The sequence below is a fragment of the Apostichopus japonicus genome, chromosome 17 (genome assembly GCF_037975245.1).
Source record: "Apostichopus japonicus isolate 1M-3 chromosome 17, ASM3797524v1, whole genome shotgun sequence".
In the NCBI taxonomy this organism is placed as follows: Eukaryota; Metazoa; Echinodermata; class Holothuroidea; order Aspidochirotida; family Stichopodidae; genus Apostichopus; species Apostichopus japonicus.
In genome coordinates, this window is record NC_092577.1 from 5,753,892 (window position 1) to 5,771,395 (window position 17,504).

At 37.3% G+C, this 17,504-nt stretch overlaps 1 protein-coding gene and 1 long non-coding RNA gene across 4 annotated transcripts; one reads left to right on the top strand and one right to left on the bottom strand.

Moving 5' to 3' along the window:
• Positions 1-3,025: 3,025 nt before the first annotated feature.
• Positions 3,026-7,095, top strand: LOC139984694 (uncharacterized). 3 transcript variants are annotated; one of them, XR_011799147.1, is made up of 3 exons: positions 3,026-4,119; positions 4,917-5,131; positions 6,753-7,095. It is a non-coding gene; the product is annotated as an uncharacterized lncRNA (long non-coding RNA). The 3 variants fall into 3 exon arrangements; XR_011799149.1 differs by having other exon boundaries at positions 4,920-5,131; XR_011799148.1 differs by having other exon boundaries at positions 3,026-3,465.
• A 6,863-nt stretch (positions 7,096-13,958) lies between these two features.
• Positions 13,959-16,792, bottom strand: LOC139985227 (neuromedin-U receptor 2-like). The gene has a single exon (XM_071999487.1). The coding sequence runs from the start codon at positions 16,747-16,749 to the stop codon at positions 15,835-15,837; it is 915 nt and encodes a 304-aa protein (XP_071855588.1). The 5' UTR covers positions 16,750-16,792; the 3' UTR covers positions 13,959-15,834.
• Positions 16,793-17,504: the final 712 nt, after the last annotated feature.

Here is a 17,504-nt window from a genome sequence, read left to right on the forward strand (position 1 = left end):
CATCATCTGTTTCAGTGACCCCGGAAACACCTGAATTGACCCCTCATTTGTTCATCTCTGATTTTTACAGCCAGATATATGACATTTCGTTTTTTTCTGGCGGCCATCTTGGATTTTGGCCGCCATCTTGAAAAATCGGAACCGATAAAGTGGGTTCCACGGATAAAATCGATAGATAGGTCGAAAAGAAACTCCATGCCAAATTTGGTACTTTTGTCCGGCCTGTAACGTTAAGCCTAAAAATTGTTGCTAAGCCACCTGACTATAGGTCGACAAATGCAATTCATGAGAGGTTTATCAAACTTACGTCTGTAGCCTTCGGAATAAATTTTACTAACTTTCTGTTCTACCACATATTGAAGAGCAACAAAATTAAAATTAAAAATTAACAGTGATTAAGGAGATCACAGCTATATATGTCTAACTAATCATAAGAAACGGTAAACAAACGCGATCACAGAACCAAATAGTTTTAATATCTAAGAAACCAGAAGGAAATATTCTCATCATGACAATGCAAATTAATCTCGGGCCTATATATGCAAGAGTAATTCAAATGTTCGACTTGCAACAAACGTGCTCCAGATAGATCCAGTTCTTCAGAGGCATCGACATTAATAAGGACAAATATAAACATCAGGCTATTTCACAGGCCATCGTTTTGACTTCTGTAAATGCAAACACATTAATATTCTTCATCTCATACTTCCCCGCGGGTCCAATGATTTGCTCTTTCATCATCTGAAGGCTTGAAGAAACACTGAACTGTATTTTTGCATTAGAAGAACTGTAAAATTATTGAGCTGATTGATGAGCCGATTTATAAAAGTAATTGCAAGAAAAACGAGAAAATAAAACAAACGATGAAGTTATGTTTTCTGGAGTATGAAGAGGAAAACCAATAAGATGTTGCAACATAGTCAATGTAAAGTAAATCCGAACATGAAAATTACAACACCAATAGAACTGTATTTGCCTGCGAATACGCAGCATTGTAGTGCGTGTGGGGTGCTTGCAGTATTAGGAAGAACGTGGCAAATACGCAGTATTGTAGAGCGTGTGGGGGGCTTGCAGTATTAGGAAGAACTTTGCAAATACGCAGTATTGTAGTGATTGTGGGTTGCTTGCAGTATTAGGAAGAACTTTCCGGTTAATCATGGTGTTATTTTTTGAGAGGACAACACACCAGGGAGTATAGTCATATAGTGGAGGTACCTTCAAAGTGAGGGTGCTTTTGAGCGCCGTGACAGGCTCAGAATAAGTTGGCTACGCAGCTAGCCTCTGACACTGCCAATGTACAGAGAGACTATATATGAAACTTTAAGTTTCAACGTCCAGTCATGTATGGGTATCGTTCACTTGGCCAGTAATGGCAACATTGTAGCGCGAACGCGCACTACAATAACTAGAACTGCGTTTTCCTGCACGCGTGGAGTTCTTGCAAGGCAGTATTAGGAAGAGCTTTGCAAATACGCAGTGATGTAGTGCGTGTGTGGTGCTTGCAGTATTACGAAGAACTTTTCTTCATGGTGTTATTTTTTTGCGGGCGGACGACACACCAGGGAGTAAAGTCATATTGTAGGTACCTACAAAGTGAGGGCGCTTGTGAGCGCTTTGACAGGCTCAGAATAAGATGGCTACGCGGCTAGCCTCTGAAACTGCAAATTTACAGACACTATATGAAACTTTAAGTTTCAACGTCCAGTCATGTAGGTATTGTTTGCTTGGCATGTAATGCCAATATCGTAGCGCGCACGCGCACTGCAATAATAAAAGCTATGCCGTTCATTAGAATCATCATTGCTGCGAAGCTTTTGCATGATTCACTTTCCTCCCACTTCCATGAGATGTGTACCAGAAGAGGCGGTTCCATGAGATGTGATAACATCACCTCCCTTAAAGAGAGACGACATGACTTACCGTAGCAGAAGATGTTGACAGACAGGCTGGTGTAGAAATTAATAGATAACGGTTAGCGATAAAATCCCCCTCCCCCTCCCCCACTATGGTACAAGTGCAGAACCTTTTACTTGCAAAAACGAGGCAATTTTTCATATCCGGCTTCGTCAGAATACATGATGCAAAATAGTTGACCGGAAAGCCGGGTCGGGTAGTAAAGGTATCGCACCACTATTAGAGTAGTGTTCATCCGCTCAGAGAAGAGAGGTAAAGTACCTAAGGTAAAGTGTGTTTAATCATGTTATCGGTTACCGTCATCGTTTGTTCTGCCTTTATATGAAAGAGCATACTTTAAAGTACAGGGAGTGTGAAAATAGGGAGGATCAAACTGTGATATAAACCATTTTAGAAAATCTTTGGTTAAATGTCGATATTACTCCGAGCGAGCAGATGGAAGGGTGGGGGTTCAGTATGCTAAACTTGCTTTTTCTTCTAGCTCAAAATCTAAACGGTCATGATATAAAAGTATGCCAGTGCCATGATAGGCCAAGATCTCAGCTATCATGTAAGTAGGTGGATATACCAGTTGAAAACTTCTTACTATGCTTTGGCAGGTCTTGAAAGTGACGAGTTTAGTGTGTAAGTCAATGGAACAATTAACTGTGGTGCGCGACCTAAATGTCGTCGCCATAATACGCAGCAACCAAATAGTCTCAAATATCTTGATATGTCGACTCTTAGTAGATATTTTCATGTGTCTTGAGAGGGTAATATATAGCGAAGAAATCGCTTCATGGACAATTTTAGTGACGGTTATAGGAGAGATATCTTTTAAGACATCAATTGCTAAACTTATTCTGCAGCCAATTTTGTCAAATTCATAGTTGGTATTGGGTTGAAAGGTGTAACCAGATGGGTAGTAAGCCGTTGGGTTAATCCCAGAAAATGATTTGTACTGTTCACGTGAGCAAAATGGACAAGGTAGATTTACAATGTAGTATGAATCCATCTTGTACAGGCAAATGTAATCACAAGTGTTAGATTAGCAACCAGTCCGAAACAAACGATAACAGGCAACACTAGCGCGAAACCCATTTATTTTGTGTAAGGTGGCATACTCCTATTACACTGAAAAAATAAACTAGTCAATATTGCCACGGACTAACGTTAAATTAGTTTGTAACGTTAGTCAATGCACACGAACTAGCAAAAATCTTCGTTTCATCGCTGCTTCTTAGTCAGTTTACACTGACTAAGGAAAATATAATCGCAGAATAGTCGGTGGCGACGGACTAATGTATTTTAACCCATGGACTAAGAACGATACGGACACCCGATTTACGCCATAATCGTAGCTTAGTCGGTGTCGACGGACTAATGTATTTTAACCCAATTCGATTCACTTCAATTTGGAAACCGAGAGGCAACGGCAGCTTGCTGGACTTGGCATAGTTTCATACGATCACTCTAAGCAACTTTCAACCGTAAATCACCCAAGAAGGTCTTTAGAAGAATGGAGGTATTAACTGCCATCATCGGCCTACCTGTTATTCCTTTAACTTGAAGGTAAAATTAAAGTTAATTGTTAGGCCACTGGCACTAGTACTCATGTATTATGGTTAGTGTATAACGCTACCGTTGTCACGCTGGCGTTTCGCAATACACAAGTGCAATGACAGTGAGTAGCCTATAGGCTTCTACTGGGTACTGCAGTGCATTCTCAACACTAAAGTGTGCATTCTAAACACCAATTAAAAATGTGTTATGTGTGTATTGGGCTAGACTGAACAGTGGCACATAATCTTCTAATTTATTCCCAAACAAATGCTGGAACTATAAGTCTCAATAGTTTATTTGAAGTCTACACTCATTTGGTAAAGATTTCCTGTAATATCCCATGTGAATCTAAATGGGTAGGCTTTGTGATATTGAATAAGCAAGGCTAGACCTTCAAACGTACAGTCACAGTAGGCTGAACAAATTATGTTGGCTAGTCAACGGTATTATATGTTGCGAGCAGTCAGGATGCACGCTTCAGTTCTATTTAACCTTTTCATTTATCATTTTTTAGTATTTAATTTCCGGTCACGCTCAGGAAACAATTGCGACATTCCTTCACGGTCGACTTGTTTACTGTAAGAAGTATTAACCGTTTTTTCTCAGGAAAGCTTGATAGTCTGAAGTTATTATAACATGTGCTTTTAGTATACTGCCAAAAGAGTAAGTTGTTGTATTTGTATTGATATTTTATGTAGAAGTAACGGACAATTTAGTATGTTTAGTTTGGTCTATAATTGCACGTTTTTTTTCTGTCCAATGTAGTGCAGGGTTCACTTGCGCGAATTCAAATTATTCTGTTTATGTATATGTATATGCATCGGTTCGTAGATTATGATGTTTTTTGACATTTATTTGTAATTCAAGCATATCTGTTTAGTAGCAAAGTTTAAAGGTTAAGATTAATTAGTTTTCTCTTTTTGATCCTAGATTGAATGAAACTCATTGACGTAAATAATAGATCAGATGATACAGTTTAACGCAGTTGCTAAAACTCTGGGTATTCTCTAGTCTTCGCCGGTCCATTATATACTTTAGTACTAGTAAGACTAAATCAAAACGACCGAAAGACAAACTTAGTGTAAAAAAGTATTGATTCTCCTCTAGCCTAGGTCTAAACAGGCTTGTTATGTGAGCAAGCAAAATAACAACTAAAAACGATTAGGCCTATAAATAAGTTGGCTCAGTGCATTTCTGTTTCTAAAATTTTATATTTTTAAAGATCATAAAAACAAACAAAGATTTAGCCCATGTTTTATTATCTCTGTATTCTGGGCATTTGATTCTGGTTGCAATGGTGATGACACTCTCGTTCAAATTTTCAGCTTTATACAGTCTGCTTCAAACTTTGGGATTGTTTTTTGAGACTATAGTCGAAGCAAATCTCACATAACTTTGTGGTGACAACTTTATTTATTTATTTTTTCAAATGATGAATACTTTGCTGTTTCTTTTTCCAGCAGGAATTGAAAAGCCAAATATCTAAGTCAAGGGTGAGGTTTCCTGTGATGTACGACACCAGTGTGGAGGCAACAACAGAAGAGGAGAACTGTGTTATATATGGCTAAAAGACATGTTTTAAGATGATATATTGGTACCCTTCGCAGAACAAAAGAGTTTATCCAAGAGTCCAAAAAGCAAAGGAACAAGTACCATAGAGAAAAAAGATGGAAGAGTGAGTTTAACTATTGTACCCAACTGTTTAATGATATTAAAGATACTTTTCATAACCTGTTTTAAAAAAAAACAGTCTAGTATATCATTTACGTGCAAGCTTCATAAGTTTGGTCAAATTTTCACTGATCTGTAGAGCGGGAGTCCAGAGGGTTTGGTTAGCTGGGAAGGTAACCAATTGCCTGGTACATCACAATGTTCACAATGCATTCCTGTATATGAAACCTTACGACTGGCAAACCGACTGTGGTGGATGTGGCTGGGAGAGCAATTTTAAAGTCACCTAACAGCTAACCTAGATCAGTTTTCATGGTAACCACATCAAAGTAAGAACAATGTGTCAGGTATGGCCCCAAGAGCAACAAATGGCCATCGCCAGTAATTATTGGTGGTGAGGTACCCCTGCCAGTGATCAACAATTGACCCCTCACGGCTGACCTAGGTCAGCTCATGAGGAAACCACTTGAAACCTACTGGAAAATGTTGGTTAGGACTTCAGATACAAGGGATGGGCATTGCCAGTAATTTTTATTGGTGGGGTACCCCTGCCAGTAGACCCCCAATATGCCCATCCCCTCATTGACCTAGGTGAGCTCATGATTTGACCAGTTGAAACCTACAGGAAAATGATAGGTATCACTTCATATGTAAGGATGGGCATTTCCAGTATTTTATATTGGTGGGCCACCACTGCCAGGGTCCGCCCATGCCTTACATATAGAATCCTGTCAATCATTTTCCAGTAGTTTTCAACTGGTTAAATCATGAGCTGACCTAGATCAATGAGGGGGGGGGGCATTTTGGGGGTCTACTGGCAGGGGTACCCCACTAATATAAAATACTGGAAATGCCCATCCCTTACATATGAAGTGATACCATTTTCCAGTAGTTTTCAACTGGTTACATCATGAGCTCATCTAGGTCAATGGGGGATGGGCATTTTGGGGGTCTACTGGCAGGGGTACCCCACCAATAAAAATTACTGGCAATGCCCATCAGTTGTATCTGAAGTCCTAACCAACATTTTCCAGTAGGTTTCAAGTGGTTTCCTCATGAGCTGACCTAGGTCAGCCTTGAGGGGTCAATTATAGATCACTGGCAGGGGTACCCCACCACCAATAATTACTGGCAATGGCCATTTGTTGCTCTTGGGGCCATACCTGACACATTGTACTTACTTTGATGTGTTACCATGAAAACTGATCTAGGTTAGCTATCAGGTGACTTTAAAATTGCTCTCCCAGCCACACCCACCACAGTCGGTTTGCCAGTAGTCTGGTTTCATATACAGGAATGCACTGTGAAAATTGTGATGTACAAGGCAATTGGTTACCTTCCCAGCTAACCAAACCCTCTGGGCTCCCGGTCTATTGGGATCATTATTAACATGATTAACATAATTATTAAGCTTTGAAAAATAACTTGGTGTTATACTGTGCAAAGCTAATAATTATTTGGTAAAGCTGCTATTCCTGGCTTATAATTTGAGGGACCTAGATTTAAATGTATACTTCCCAATATGTTATAAAATTTTAATGTAAATGTATGTTTATGATAATGTGAGTTATCATGTGCTATATCTGTATCTGTGCTTACACGTATATCATATTTTCTGTTCACAGGTCAATTATGGTGCAGATTTTGGCTTCCTGAAGACAAGTGGGAGGCCATTTGTAGTTAGGAGAAACACTCTTTGTTCGTGAAGACTTAACTGGTGTCGATTTGGGGTACCACTTTAAAACGAAAGTCATGAGGAACCCTTGCCCAAGATTCAACTTTGCATTATTGTGCAGTGCTATACTTTTGCGATTCATGTTTGATCCATTAACTTGTCTTAACTTTGTTGGAATAAAATCATATTTTCAGATTTTTGTTTACAGTGATTTCTTCCCTATCTGTCGAAAGTCAGCCTTTGTAGACATCAGAAGTTTTATCAGAAATAAATACTGCCAACGTACACATTATTTGTGTTTCTTCTGCTCTCTTTTCTTTCAGTGATGCTAGTCAGTGAATCTAGTCGGGTTTAATTCTGTCAGTGATTCTAGTCAGTGCAACTAGTCAGTCGATACCGACTAAGAAAGGTTAGTCGGGAGAGGCACCATCCTGACTAATGTAAAACCTGCTATAAACTAGTCGGTAGCTCATATAAATTAGTCGGTAAAGACCGACTAATGTCACCAACTAATGTAACTGACTAATATACATTTACCGACTAAGAAATTGTTGATCGACTAAGTTGACGGACTAAGATGACCCACTAAGAAATCCAACTGACTAAGGAATAAATTAGTCGGTATAGCAACTGACTAAGGCTATGTTAGTCGGGAGAGGCACCAGATGGATTAACGTTATGTTGGTCGGTGAACCAATTTAAGTTTTCAGTGTAGAGTCTATATCAATCCGCCCGGATGTTCTCCTATCTCAGGAAAAGTGCCAAAATGCAGTGGGAGAACATCTTTTTTATACTTTATCAATCAGGATCTGGATCTTTGTGGCTTGCATGTTGAAGAGCATGAATGGAAAATACATGTGGTGCAAAAATTGGGTCAATCGTTAGTATCGGTTGCACGAAATAGCCTGCGATCTCCTGCTATGAGTGGCTAGTCAAGATAAGAGTTTCACTTTGGCCGCATGCCAAATACATGCCATGATAGTAGTTTGACAGACGGGTTTCTTTTAAACGATGTAATACATTACATTATTATATCTTGATTGTTGAATACATGGGGGAACACTCGTATTAATTATTAAATTGATAAGAGAAGATCTCCAACCAGCAGATGTTGCAATAAGTCAAGTAGAACGTACTTTCAATTATTGAAAAAGCTTAAAGAAGCATCTACTTGTTTTTGTTTTTTGTGAATTGGCAATTTTGTGCAATCGTTATCAAACCATTTATATTTAAAATTCAATAAAAGAAAGAGAAAAAATCAATCGAGTAAATTTAAACAAAAAGTTTTGATCTAGTGTTTAGTATTGATATGAAATTATAAAAAAAAAATAATCATTTTACACTCGACTGTACAGTACTGTTATTGGAGTTAAGTGTAGAAAGAATATCTAAAGATTACCTGTAGTAAAAGCATGAAATGGTTCTTTGATTATGTTCTGCTTTGGTAAGTGTATATTGTACAAAATATCTCTGTTATTTTACAGTAACGGGTACTGGCAACAAGCTTCACACGATATGTAATGTCATTTTTGGCCAATCTGTAAAATTACTTATTTAATGTAATCTTACAGACTACCCAAAACTTACATAGAATATTTGTGAAACGTGTTACCAGTACCTGTTACTGTATAATCGCAGATTCTTTACTAAGAGTGAAAATGTTCTGCTATTTTACAGATACGGTAAACAGAATCATGCAGCGGGCTGTTAATTAAAAGGTTTATATATTGACAATTTATTCAAACAAAACTTTAGTGCCGGCGTCTAAGAGGGCCAAACAAGGGTAAAAAAAACTAACAAATTGTGAGTTTGCAAGATGCATTTGAAAACTTGGAACTTTTCCGAATGGTCAAAAGAATGTTATTTAGATTAATTTGTAGAAATAGATGTTGGATCCAAAGGTTTACAATAAAACAGTATGTTGTTGGTGACAAACTACTTTATGAAACAAAATTGATGAAAAAAAACTTAAATTTGTTACCCAGTTTGAGAGGAACTACAAAAGATATGGATGTAATGCTTTTATTATTATTATTATACCACATTTGAGAAAATTTACATGTGTGTCTCACTTACACAAACCACAAGAAAACGTCAGGCATATATCTGACTTGATGCAGCATATAATGTGAACATAAAACTATTTGTGCCACAGTAAAACAATCACACCATGAAACTGTGTTATTGACTTTGAATTAATAACTTAAGTCTATGCATTCAGCTGATTTTGTATGAGGTGAGGAATGAAGAGGCTCAATGATATAAATCCTCTTCATTCAGTTACGCAGCACAAATGGTACTACAGACCTCTATGTTTTATGATTTTTACAACTTTTTTCCCCACTAAACGACACTCTCTCTACCTTTACAGTTTAACAAGACAGTGTTCTTTTAAAAACAAGAAGAAATACCAGTTTTTTTTGTATTTTATTTTTATTTCCTACAACTTTAAAATTAACCCTCCTCTGATTTTACCAAAATGTGGCAAATTACAACATGCAATGATTATTAAATTACCAATTTAGTGCAAAGTGTGACCGTTGTTCATCAATGATTCACACAAATTTAATGATAGAACAGGTGACTACTGGTTTGGTCTATTCTACATTTCCACCAAGCGCACACTTCATATTACTTTGTTGTATCATTAACAAGTGTTCTCTTTATCTCTTCAAAACAGAAAATATCAAAGTAGAAAACTGTCTTGGATTTCCTAAGACTTTATGATACTCAAGACAACTAAGGGTTTGATTTTGTCTACCAAACACACACTATACCTCTTACTCCTTTGTATTTTGAAAAATGTTTTTTTTTAACCAGAAAGCGATACCAGAACCCTTTTTTTCATTTCCTACAACTTATGATTTTACGCACACTCTGATTTCACTAAAATTTGCCAATAAACGGTTTGCAATGGTATTAAAACATTATAATGCAGGGCATTGGGTGACCCTTGTTTATCAATAATTCATATAACTTTAATGATACTAAAGTCATCTAATGGTTTGGTCGTTTCTACCAAACACGCACTTTCTTCCTTGTATTTTCTCAAACTAAACTCAAAACACAAGAAACATATATTTTGACTTATGTAATCATATTAAAAAAGGCACAAAGAATAGTGACCTGATGTTCAGAAATATTTGTAACCAAACAAATGACCAAAAATGAGACACTGCACTACAGTTACTCATCAGCAAGAGATATTTTTATTGAAAATTCAGCTACTGTTTTACCTTTCACACAAATCCCTGCCTGAATCATTTGATTTCTGCAATGCCAGGAATGACAGTTTCGTCGAGAACACTAAAATGAACATGATGCTTGCACTGGAGTGTCAAATAGAGTACAGAGCTAGATTTTGTATGAAAAGTGACTCAAGCGAAGTTTCATAATTGGATCGTTCTAGAATCTGATACAAACACTCACCCGATACACACAGAGAACACAGTTACTACTGTAAATTTAAAGTTTTGTATCACAGTAAAAACTAGATCGTGCTATAAATCGGTAGCATGTGCTAATGGGATTACAGTAAGAACTGAGGATATGTGTAATTCCAACAAATCAAGTTGTTGGGATTTGTTGTGATAACACATGTTACGAAGTCCAGATATCATGGTTTTGGGAAACGAACACAATAGAGTAGGTTAGAGAGGTTTTGTTTTAAATGAATCTAATACGTGTCTCTTTGTAACAAAATATATAACTTAGCATAAATACATTACATATATACCTTAATACTTAAAGTTAACTTAGCGCGCACGCAAGGTACCTCGGCTACCGCTGGGCTCTCCGTCGGGGTGTCAAATCCCAGGGTAGTCGGTGTTGATTAAGGAACCGTAGTGCGGGTGTGTCTGGAAGCTTCCGGAAGGCGCTTTACGTAACAGGACCAGGTAAGTTATATGATAAGTTCAGAAGAATGGTATCCAAAAGAGAGTTAAGAGTAAGTCACACACAGCGTGGTTGGCATGGTGAAGAAAGGCCGGAACGGAAAAGGTGGGTTTTGTAAGTGCTAGGCAGACATAGTTGTTTTACGTGGCGTGACGTACAGGTTGGTGCCACTGGGAGAAGAGACCGAGCCACTCCTTGAAAACTAATTTATATGACATTCGGTGAGGTTACTCGACCGTAGCTTAGAACTGCACTGATTGTGCTCTACGTTTACAAATAAGCATAATAATACACCATTTAAGAATTGCATAACATCAATTAGCGTAGTTAACCTTTAAAGTAACATGCTGCATCATCACACATAGCCTCAGTTCTTACTGTAATCCTTATTGAACATGCTATCGATTTATCAGATTTGTCAGCACGATCCAGTTTTTACTGTGGTACAAAACTTTAAGATTTACAGTAGTTACTGTAATCTCTGTGTGAATCGGTTGAAATACTTCACAGACATTCTCTTCAACTAAGTTCTCACAATCCTGATCTGGTGAAGTCTTCCTGTCGGGTGTTTACCACTCCAGGTCGATGGTATCTTGCCAAGTGTGTTTGAAAAAATGAAGTTGAGGTGAAATTGCTGCTTCATCCCAAATATGGAGGAGAATGAGATCTCCAACCAGCAGATGTTGCAATCTGTCAAGTAGAAAGTACTTTCGATATTTGAAAGAGTTTAACGAAGCAACTTACTTCTTTTTTTGTGTGGAATCTGCAATTTTGTACAATTGTTTTCAAACCACTTATATTTAAAAAAAAAATCAATCGAGTTACTTGAAACAAAAATTTTGATCTAGTGTTTTATATTGATATAAAATGATGATTGAATATAGTCATTTTACATTAGACTGTGCAGTACTGTTACTGGAGTTAAGCGTAGAAGAATAACAACAGATAAGCTGCAGTAAAGCATGCAATTGTTCGTGTAATATTTTCTACTGTGTTAAATGTATACTGTACAAAATATCTCACTGCACTTTAATGTTCTACATCTCATATGATCTCGTAAAATGAACTTTAAATAGGGTAGAAAATAGTAGCAAATCGTGGCTTACAAACATCACGTCTTGGCTTCACATCAGTAGCAGGAACTATTACATTAAGGATATATTAGTCGCTGTTTTGCAATTGCTTGGCCTTTTTGGTTGATGCACCCTTGTCAGGTGACAGTCGCACGATGAATAGCATGGAAATGTGTTGTTGCAGTTGTTAATTCCACAGGGATAACAAAACATTGGAAGATTGAATGAAGTTTGTAGTGCAAAATATATAGTTTCACAGAAAATGTTTTGTACCTGCAAAAACAATTTACAGTTGTACACTGGAGCGATCGACTGTACACTTATCTTCAAAAGAGTTTGAAAAATGTTATGAAAAGAAGATCAAAACAAGAATTGTTATTTAATTATATACTGTTGGAGTAATTTAATTTCAGTAAATATCATGCTGCCGAATCAATACCAAATATCATTTTATTCCTGCAAATGTTGGGTGTGATATTGTAGACTAAAGGTATGTCATAAGTTAAATGATATAGTGAATCATTGCCACCATGAGAAGACACTTTAAATACAAGATTCCCAACATTCGGTGTTGAGGACAAGAAATGATCCGTAGTGAAAAGGACTTACAGTATTGATTTATGAGTGCATATTCACTGAGCACAAACCAAATTTCACTTTTTCAGTGAAGACACTTATTCAGACCGTTACCTCTACTTGACCCAAAGATCATCGTATCACTAAGGGCTACCTTCATACCAAGTTTGAAGTTCAATCATCTTTACTTCTTGTGATATCATGTTTACCAGGTTTGCTGACTTATACCTCTGTTTATCTCAAATGACCTTTAACCTCACAAAAAACAATAGGGATTACCCTACTCACCAAGGGCTACGACATAAAAAAGTTTGCAGTTCAAGCAATTTCACTTCTGGAGATAGTGTTTACAAGGTTTGCCAACTTTGACCTCTGTTGACCTTCAATAACCTTAAGCCTCCATAAGAAAGGGATTATTTACTCACTAAGTGCTACCAACATACCAACTTTCAAGTTTAAGCTTATTTTACTTCTTGAGATATTATATTGACAAAGTTTGCTGACTTTTTTACCTCTGTTGACCTCAAATGAACTTTGATCTCACTAAAAAAAGTGTTGCCAACTCACCAACTCACCAAAGGCTACCCGCATACCGAGTTTGACGCTCAAGCAACTTTTACTAGTTGAGATATTGTGTTTACGAGGTTTGCTAACTTTGACCTCTATTGACTTTTGACCTCCATGAAAAACAATAGGGATTATTAAACCGCTGAGTGATACCTACATACCAAGTTTGAAATTCAAGCAAACTTTACTTCTAGGGATAACTTCCTACTTTTGATTAGACCTAGCGCACTGAGCCTAGATTAGGCTATATCCTGGTCTAGCCTAACGTACTGGGTTCGCGTTCATACGCAAGAAAATGGTTAGGAGTCACTTTTCTTTCCAAATTGAAAGGCCTAAGATCATCAGATAATTTCCTTTAGACTCTCTATTGTTGATTTGAGCAATTGGATGTCACTCAAAGTTGCATGATTTTAGAAATTGCGACAGATGCTTTGCGATTGAGCACAATCACATTGACTTAGTGTGGTCGTCACTTTTTGGTTGGGAGTATTCGCTCCGACCGCGGTGGTTCCAGTTCGTGAACGTCTACGTTGGATCCAGGTATATTTAAATCAGTGGTACAGACTGAAGGTCGGCCTAAAAATGCAACTGTTGTCGAGCCTTAATTAGGCATACATCTACTAACGTTAGGCTTAGTAAACAGAGTTAGAAGTAAAAAAAAGTAGGGCTTCCATTATACCACTGGCAACATAACTCTAACAGTATGCATATTATTGTGGTGAGTTAGAGCCAGTTTCGACGTCGACTGACATGACACTTAATCAGTACTGATGCCTGCGACGTACTTGAAATCACCATTGGTACTTTCTCACTACAACTAACGACATTGTCAATAGGTATTAACATTACAACCGCATCTTACAGCCTATACCAGCGAACATAACAAGTCTAACTAAATCGTTATGCTTACACTAAACAATAACCATGGACGACGAATTAACGTGTTGACAATGCACTCCGCTCTGTTTGAATCTTGCATGAATAACCATAGGTTTGCAACAAAAAATTCAATCAAAAAAGTTCTTGATCCAAAATGTTAATATTTCAGCCGACGAGAGAGAAAGCAAATCATACCTACCGCAAAAGTTGACGAAACGCGGCGTCTTCGTTGTGCGAACTACAAAATCAGTGCCAAACCTACCCGGATGTTGATGTAGCTGCGCTGTATAATTACTGTAAATTTGCATGGGACTTGTGGGTTTCACAGAATGGGATGTTACTACGTATAACTTATTGCATCAGTACACACAAGTTCGTCAAATTGACAGAATGCTATGACTTCTACTTTGGATGAAATGGTAAACGGAGATTTTCAATAAGCAAACATGGAAATAACTGATTACAGTTAAAACAATGTAAGAATAAAACATTTTATTGTACGACAATTAAGAGAAACTTTTTAAGTGCATGATATCAGAATGGAACGTCGGTGTATTTTTAAACCTATATCTTACTGTCTTTGCGATGATTTGCGATTATTAAAAGTTCATCTTTACAAAATATCACGTTATTGTTCTAAGGTGCCGCCTCAATCTATGAGGTTATGAGATAAAAGTGATGTTGGTAAACTTTCATTTAACAGCAATACACTAGACTACAACATGAAAATGCTTTTAACTGGAAATGTGAATCGAAATGTAGCCTAAAAAATGATCCACCATCTTAAAGCACATGGATGACAACATATAATTTTACATTGACACTTAAAGAGACCATAAATCAATCATTTGAATAAGGTAGCTGTTTATTTAATATTCTAAGTAGTAAATAAGGCAATTATCGATATAGTAATAACCAGAATCGGATTACTCATAAGAAAATTTAAAAAGAAAATGTGTCAATTGGAGAAATAAACGAAAACAAAAATATTTACATAAAGGCGTATATATGTATTTATATATATATAAACATATATATATATATATATATTCAGGGTACACACCTGTACAATCATGCCCCTTGGGTAATACGCCATCAATGACAGTTATACAACGCCAATTTATACTCATCACATACCAGTAGAATCACTGTGGTCGAATGGTACGGACTTCGGTTCGTGACACAAGATCCGAGGGTCCGATTCCTGCCTTCGCCCGATGAGTCCCAAACTACAGGTGTCAAACGCCTACAGCGAAACTACGACCTTACATACCGGTTTAGAACCTGTGGACATACAATCAGTGTCCATAGCCTAGTTGGTTAGGGTGTCCACTTACAAAGCGGGAGGCCCAGGTTCGAATCCCGGTGGAAACTGGAAGTTTTTTCACTGTTCTGGGTTTTCTATCTTCCCGGTGTTTGGGTACAGACGTTAAGGAACTAACGCGTTTTTCACGATCTAGTATGAACAAATCGAGGAGAAATTGTCATACAAGTGGCTTTATCAATTATAATTGATACAATTTCTGATTTTCCTCTGTTCATCTGATCCCTGTCATCCTGATCAATATCAGTTGACACTGCCAGTGATAAAACATATCAAGTGTTTTTGCTTATGTTTGATGTCCTCGATAAAATGACGTCGTGTAATGATCTTTAATGATGTTTACATACATTCGTTTCCATGTGTGTCATCTTGTTCAAATTCATCAAAGACTTTTCCAAATTTTCGCTCTTCACAAAAGACTTTCACCCTTCTGAGGTTGTCGTTGAAATAGAGCTTTTTTTCGAGACTGTCTTCTACACAGTGCCTATTTTTTTTTATCTTTGACATGAAAAATTAAAAAAAAACTCTACACAACCACTGGTTAATTGCCACAAATAAATTGAGTAAAATATCAAAGTATTTCGTTTCTGTATTTTGGGTTCGAGCAAAATACGTCACGGTAGAATAATATCAGATATATATGTGCGTCAAATAAAAAAGAAGCCCTCTCTCAAAAAATATTCCGTTTTTTTCCTCGCTGTTTATATCAAAAATCACTTTCACATTTTTGAAGTCTTCGTTAATAATGTATGTTGCTTGCCTGTCGTATTTGCTTTGACACATCCAAAAGTCTGCATAACCGCTGACCTGTACCTAGCATTCGTAACGCTGTATATAATGGGGTTTATTGCCGAGTTAATGTAGGCCAGTATCTGCAACGTCGTGAACAAGGGCACCAAGACGTCGTCATTGAATTGAAGCTGCAGTCCGAATAGATTAATCAATAATCTTAAAGTTAAGTACAACTGGATGGGAGCATTGCAAAAGAAGTAAACGCTTCCATTTACAAGAATCATACGCGTAGCGGACGTCTGTGCATCTGCTTTCACTCTACTCTCAGACGATTTTTCACCGTACTTGTAATTCCCGACATGCGCACGTTTTGAGAGAAAAAATATTACTTTACCATAACAGTAAATTGAGATGAACAAACACGTGTAGAAGACGACCAACTTTAGAATGTCGAAGATTGTACGATACCATGGTACAACAGCGGTACAGAGTCTAGCGGTGGGAGGATAATCGTCGAAGAAAGCATTGTCAGGATAGATGATGCAGTGTACTTGGTTCCTGAAGCGCTGAGGAAGTTGGAGCGCTATCACAGTGAAACTGAATAACCATGTTAGGATAAATATCTTGACAATACGACTATTCGACGAGTTTTTCATGTGCCATAGTGGATGACAAATCGCCAAGTAACGCTCCATAGAAACTGTTGTGACGATAATTAGAGATGCATAGTACAACATATCGATCATTAAGCCCACGAAACAACCGACTCCACCGAAGGCATCGTCAGTGAATTTGAAAGGAGTGATCAAATGCGTAACAAGCCGCTGGCTATACGCCAATGCCAGTACTGACGCATCCACTAGAGCCAGTTGGAATAGGAAGTAGTATAAAGTTGAATGCATCCATTTGGTTTTCGCGAATGTGAGCAAAAACGAGCAATTTGCCATTAGCCCAAAGCTAGCGATTATGGGTAGAACAACGTAACCCACTATGCGATCAAGATTACTAGCGACAAACTTTTCTGTGATGAATTCCTGGGTGTAGTTGCTCCAATCCAGAATATTATTTTCACATTCCGGGGTTGCCATTTTCAAATAATTATATTTTTTAATAATAACCTAACAAAGACACATACGGATGAAATTATCAGTCAAATGTGCTTTCTTCCCTGCAGCTAGTGCGAGAATGCCGGAATATGTTGTTAGTCTATGTTGCTTTATACAATATTAACGCTTAAATGAGTTTCTGTCCACTGCCTACCATAACCTGCAGATTTCAACAATTTTCTTCTCTCAAACGTCAAGTGAAATTCAATTTTTTACTAATTGGCACTTGAAATGATGGTAAGATATAATGCCCGCACACAGAAACAATCCGAATGATCATTGATTGGTTCTTAAAAATTGTAGATATGTGAGTACTTTACATCAATTGCGCAATTTTTCTCTGCATATACGGGATCTGAAAACATTGGTAAGATTTGAATGAAGTTTGTAGTGCAAAATATACAGTTTCAAAGAGCATGATTTGTACCTGCAAAAACAATTTACAGTTGTACATTGGAGCGATCGACTGTAGACTTGTCTTCAAAAGAGTTTGAAAATGTTATGAAAAGAAGATAAAAAAAAAAAGAAATGTTATTTAAGTATATACTGTT

Coding starts and splice junctions, on each gene's coding strand:
- LOC139985227 (XM_071999487.1), bottom strand. CDS start 16,749: ATGCATTCAACTTTATACTACTTCCTATTCCAACTGGCTCTAGTGGAT.